General features: G+C 35.4%; 1 protein-coding gene across 1 annotated transcript in view; it reads right to left on the reverse strand.

Moving 5' to 3' along the window:
- The window catches only part of LOC104747373, a 2,953-nt gene continuing 830 nt past the window's right edge, over positions 2,364-4,486 (reverse strand). Inside the window, exon 2 of the mRNA XM_010469001.2 lies at positions 2,364-4,466. Within this exon, the coding sequence (XP_010467303.1) occupies positions 2,996-4,456 (1,461 nt within the window). The 5' untranslated portion in view covers positions 4,457-4,466 and the 3' untranslated portion in view covers positions 2,364-2,995. The remainder of the gene's footprint in view (positions 4,467-4,486) is intronic.

Below are 4,486 nucleotides of genomic sequence, written 5' to 3' on the forward strand. Positions count from 1 at the left end.
TGACTATTAATTGTTTATATTTTTTATAGGTAATTCATGTTATTAACCATGACTGATTCCCTATTCTAAATCGTTTTCTTTGTCTATCTAGATTCTTCAACTTTTTCTTAATAGTGTTTATTTCTCGGTTCTTAGGATCAGGTACAAATGTTGTTCCAAAAAAAAAAAAAATCATGTACAAATGTTGAAAAATGATGGGCTCTGTCACCCACGGTATGTCAATACATATTAATACACTATGTTCAATTAATCTTACATCTTATATTTAAATAAAATAAAAGTATCCCAACATTTTTCTTTCTTTAGATTGTTGTTGGGCAATTGTATCTGCAGAGATTGTTTCCACTATGAGACACCTCTCTGATGCACGACACAACTTATGTTGAGTTTCAACTTAATACTTGGTAGATTTCACCAAATCGTAATTACGTCGTTTATCTAGAATGTCAACTTAATTGTATCTGAAGGATGCATTGGAGCTTTTAATCAAGAATAGAATTGAAAGAGAAGATGTGAAAAAGATGTAAGTACAGCCGAATCTTCAAACTTACTATGATACATTAAAGAAATGATCACATTGGATAAATTTGAAGAAGTTGTTAAGCATTATAATTCAACATCCCTTGCGTGTGATATTCTGATTTTTGAACCAGAGTATGGTAAATAGGAGATGTAAGTTTTAAATATCTTAAAAATCAAACATTAAATTCTAAATATCTTGAAAAATCAGATTTGTTTTACATATCAATTTCAGTGTTTGTTATATTGTTTGATCTGTTTGCTTGTATTTGTTTGGAGGTTAAGTGTAAAATTCAATTATTTGCCAAAATTTGGTTGAGAATATGACTAAATTATTTGTGAAAAACAAAAAAAAATAGAATTGTGTCAACTTTTCAGATTTTTTAGACATTTCTGTATGTCAAGCTCCCAGCTAACTTAGCTAAGAAAGCCTTATTAGCACAATTTTTGGCCTCACACTGCTTTTGAAAAAATATTTACTATCCTTCTATGATAGCATGGATATGCTATTCTTGCAAGGAAAAGACAGATGAGTACATTCAAGCAAGGTTTTATTAAAGAAAATTATATATTTTCTAAATGAGTTATCCATTTTGTTACTCATAGATTCTTCGTTCCAATTTTCCAAACAATTATTTAGATAATATAGTCAAACAGGTAACTATCATCTACACGTCTCTCTTTTTTCTTAGGCATGAAGAAAAAAAAACGAGCAGTTCTAGTTAGATTTATATAATCTGAATACATTTACGCTTTGCAGTAGCTCTTGGTTATACATGAGGCTCCTTTAATTATACGAGAAAGTGCTTGTGTGGATTGTGTTGAGTGGTATATATGAATCCTTTATCCAAGTTATGGCACCTAGGGTGGCCTCATTCTTCTCATCTGGTAGACTTTGAGCTTAATTATGAAAATAAAAAATATTGGTTGGAACATTAAACTAATAGCGGTATTTTTGACAATAAATTGAAAATGTGATAATTTGAAGAAATTTCTTTTATTGTTTTAAAATCAAACTAAAACATCAATTGAACCACTAAAATGTTAAAATAATTATATGGTTGTGTCATCCCCCTCAATTGAACTCTAATATGAACAAATATAATTTGTTAAGAATTGAATGTATAGTAAAGCTGATCTATATTAAATTTGGTTTTACATTGATTATTGTTCTAGATATAAATAGACACACATCACATCACATGAATCCATCTCTATATTTGTTAAGAATATCCTCATCGTCATTTTTTTTATCTTTACGGTTCATTTCTAGAAAATGCAAATTGATCATACGAAAGCAAAATTAATACGAATATAACTAGTTTTTTTAATTGTCAAATTTGTAAAATATTAATAAATATATCAAGTATGTCACCTTTAAATTGTTTTGGAAAATATGTATAGGTTTATATTGTGTATTATTTTCAAAAATCGTAAAAATTGGCAATTTAGAAGATCGTTTTGCATAAATTCCTTAATAAAATATATATGATGGTGACTTAGGCCTTCTGTCCATCTCCAACTTATCTTTATATTCATTTACAAAATGATGTTTGGAATTAAATTTGCTCTAACCCATTTCTAATTTTTATCTTTAAAATAAAAATCTCCATTTGTTATTCTTTATTTTAAAATTCTCTATTTCTAATTTACACTAAAATATGAAAATTACCAAAAACCCCATATCAAAAATGGGAATTATTTCTATTTTTAGGAAAAAAATAGATAGAGAAATGGGCTGGAGATGATCTTGACCCCAATATACTCGAGGCTTTAAAATAACGACAGATTCGAAGGGAGTACACACGATAAAGAAGGACGAACCAAACACAAAGACACAAGCGTTGTAGAAAACCCAAAAGGGTTTATTACTTTAATTCGTTAACTAAAAGTATAAAGGAACACTGGGCTTATATAGAGCTCACAAACGTTTAAAAACTTCAAACAAAATAAAGAACTAAATCAAACTTGATGCATGCCTCATTGTATCTAGCAACTTGGGCATAACTCCCATATATACTAGATTCCTCTCAAACTGTTGTTAAACTGATTGTTGAGGGATAACATTGACATGCCTTTCTCACTATGTTCCTTGTTTCCAAATTCTCGAGGAAAAAAAAAACACTACTGAAATGCTTTTGCAATGCAGAATCAAAGCTTTCTGTGAAACTTTTTGTCCTAATGAAAGAGTACAAACAGAGCACATACAATAATACTGGCTTGTTCCCAACGAGAGAGCGTAAACGGCTCATAAAACGCACTGCCTGACTCATTACGGCTTGCAATGCAGAATCAACACTTCCGTTCCGTGTGAACATTTTTTCCTGGGGAAAGAGTAGGACTGTAGAGAGCATATCAATAATACGGAGAGCTTCTAGGTGAGTAGCTTACATTGCTTGTCACCAATGATAGAGAGAACCTTGGATGCGGCTCATAAAACACATTGTCTGATTGTTATACGAACGGGTCGGATCCTCTAATGCGCCCCGATGAGTTTGCTCCCTGTAGCAGGATCTTCATAAATGGCAACAACATCCCTGAGCTTGTCAAAGAGCTGCTCCAAGTGATTCACACCCATCTTGTTGTAGTCCAATGGCCTCTTGTACCTTAGCTTGTATATCGCCTCAAAACAATCCATCTGTACCCGGCAGCAATAGCTCACCAAAATGTCTTGTAGCTCGAGTTTGAACTCTTCCAGATTCCTCTCGCTCTCAACTGAGCCCGTGTCTGACAATTCATCAGAGGAGACTCTTCCATAAGTAGTCTCCTCGTTTGGCTCTCTTCCTTTCTTCTCTCTTCTCAGTAGAACCACAGGGGAGGAGGGAGAGACGACGCTCGGTTTGGAGTTGCGCAGATAAACAAGTCTCTTGTTGCCTTTACCATCCACTACAATCACATCCCCCATCTTTTTGAACAGATCCACAAGCTTAGACACACCATAGTCCGATACAAACAACGGTTTGCTGAAATTCCTTTGGTATTCAGAAGGAATACGCATGAGAGGAATACACCCACCTGAAAGCTCAAGCAACTTCACGAGTTGCCCCTTCAGACCATTTAAATCACCCGGCGCTACCCACATGGTCGACTCAAGGTGACCAGGAGGAGGAGGACAAGCCAGAGACTCCCTTGAATTGGATGGACAACACGACACTGCACTACCACTATACTCGTTGTGAAACTGCGAGACCATAACAGAGGATTCCCTTGCGTTACTATAACAGCTACCTCTATAGAGAATGGTTTCACCTTCATCCAAGTTACTGTTATCATTACCATTGCATCCCACGAGATATGGCACTTGCACAACACGAGGTTTAGGTAACGGCACAAAGCCTTCACCGTGAACAATACTGTGCCAGTCCCAAACAAACTTACCAGCACTAGACAAAGCTGCATTCACATAAACACCAGAAGGTAACACAAGAATCACAGTGTACCCACGCTGACCCAATATATGAAGCGCAGGAGCGAAATCAACATCTCCAGATATGAGAACGATAGTAGCAGGCGGCTTGTTATCAAGAACAAACAAGAACATATCAATCAAAATCGCCTTATCAGACGCATCTTTCCTACCGTTTGGTACATCAACAAGCTTCACACCGGTTCTTTGACAGCCTTCTCTAACACGACGAGGAAACCCATTGAAATCACCATAAGCTGAGAAGGTAACCACTGGACCTGATATCAAAGGATGCAACTGAATAGCTGTTCTTATGTTACTAGCTACATCTTCAGGACGCACGTCGCTAGGAACGGGGCAGTTCTCAATGTCCCAGAGAACAGCCACAGGACCGTCCGTGAGAACACGTCTCTGAGAAGCAATCATGTTTAAGTCCGCCGTTGAGTAGTTTATCTTTTGTTGAGAATCAACAGAGACTAGAGCTGTTGCTGCTGATGGATTACAATAACTTGACATAGCTTTTCTTATCATCAAAAGGTTTCTGGAATTAAAAAAAAAAAA

This window comes from Camelina sativa, chromosome 15 (genome assembly GCF_000633955.1).
Source record: "Camelina sativa cultivar DH55 chromosome 15, Cs, whole genome shotgun sequence".
Lineage (NCBI taxonomy): Eukaryota > Viridiplantae > Streptophyta > Magnoliopsida > Brassicales > Brassicaceae > Camelina > Camelina sativa.